The sequence below is a fragment of the Penaeus monodon genome, chromosome 29, assembly GCF_015228065.2.
Source record: "Penaeus monodon isolate SGIC_2016 chromosome 29, NSTDA_Pmon_1, whole genome shotgun sequence".
Classification (NCBI taxonomy): domain Eukaryota; kingdom Metazoa; phylum Arthropoda; class Malacostraca; order Decapoda; family Penaeidae; genus Penaeus; species Penaeus monodon.
The window spans coordinates 2,281,360-2,281,819 of NC_051414.1; the positions used below are offsets into that span (position 1 = coordinate 2,281,360).

The following is a 460-nucleotide window of genomic DNA, read 5'->3' on the forward strand; positions in this document are numbered from 1 at the left end:
GGGGCGGGTCGTGCCTGCAGGCGGGGCGCTGGAGCCGCGCCCTCGGGTGTCGTGGCTGCTGCCGCTGACGCCTGTCATGTTGTACTCGTTATGGCCGTCGCAGCGCTGGGAGGGCGTGGGGCCCAGGGCCTGCTGGTACTGCTGGATGATCCGGCGCACCTTCTCCAGCTCGACATTGCGGGGCAGGAAGTAGTGCTCCTTGCCGAGCGGCCCGCGCACGCGCCGCGCCCGCTTGATGCGCCCGTTCACGGCGATCGCGATGTAGCGCCCGAGGAACTGGCGGCTCTGGAGCGTGTCGTAGAAGTTGTCCTCGATGGTCTTCATGAACTCGCACTCCGAGCTCCTGTTACACTGCAACGAGAGAGAAGGAGGTCGGTTAATTGGCCACTTGAAAGCATCATGCATTGCGGACAGGGAGATGCCTTCAGTCTTACACGATCATTGCACTCGGGTAGTTTTT

At 63.3% G+C, this 460-nt stretch overlaps 1 protein-coding gene across 1 annotated transcript in view; it reads right to left on the reverse strand.

Annotated features, from left to right (window-relative positions):
• LOC119591620 overlaps nucleotides 1-460 on the reverse strand; it is a gene marked incomplete at its 3' end in the record, with an annotated part of 4,790 nt that continues 4,330 nt past the window's right edge. Inside the window, 1 exon segment of the mRNA XM_037940375.1 lies at nucleotides 1-351. Within this exon segment, the coding sequence (XP_037796303.1) occupies nucleotides 1-351 (351 nt within the window).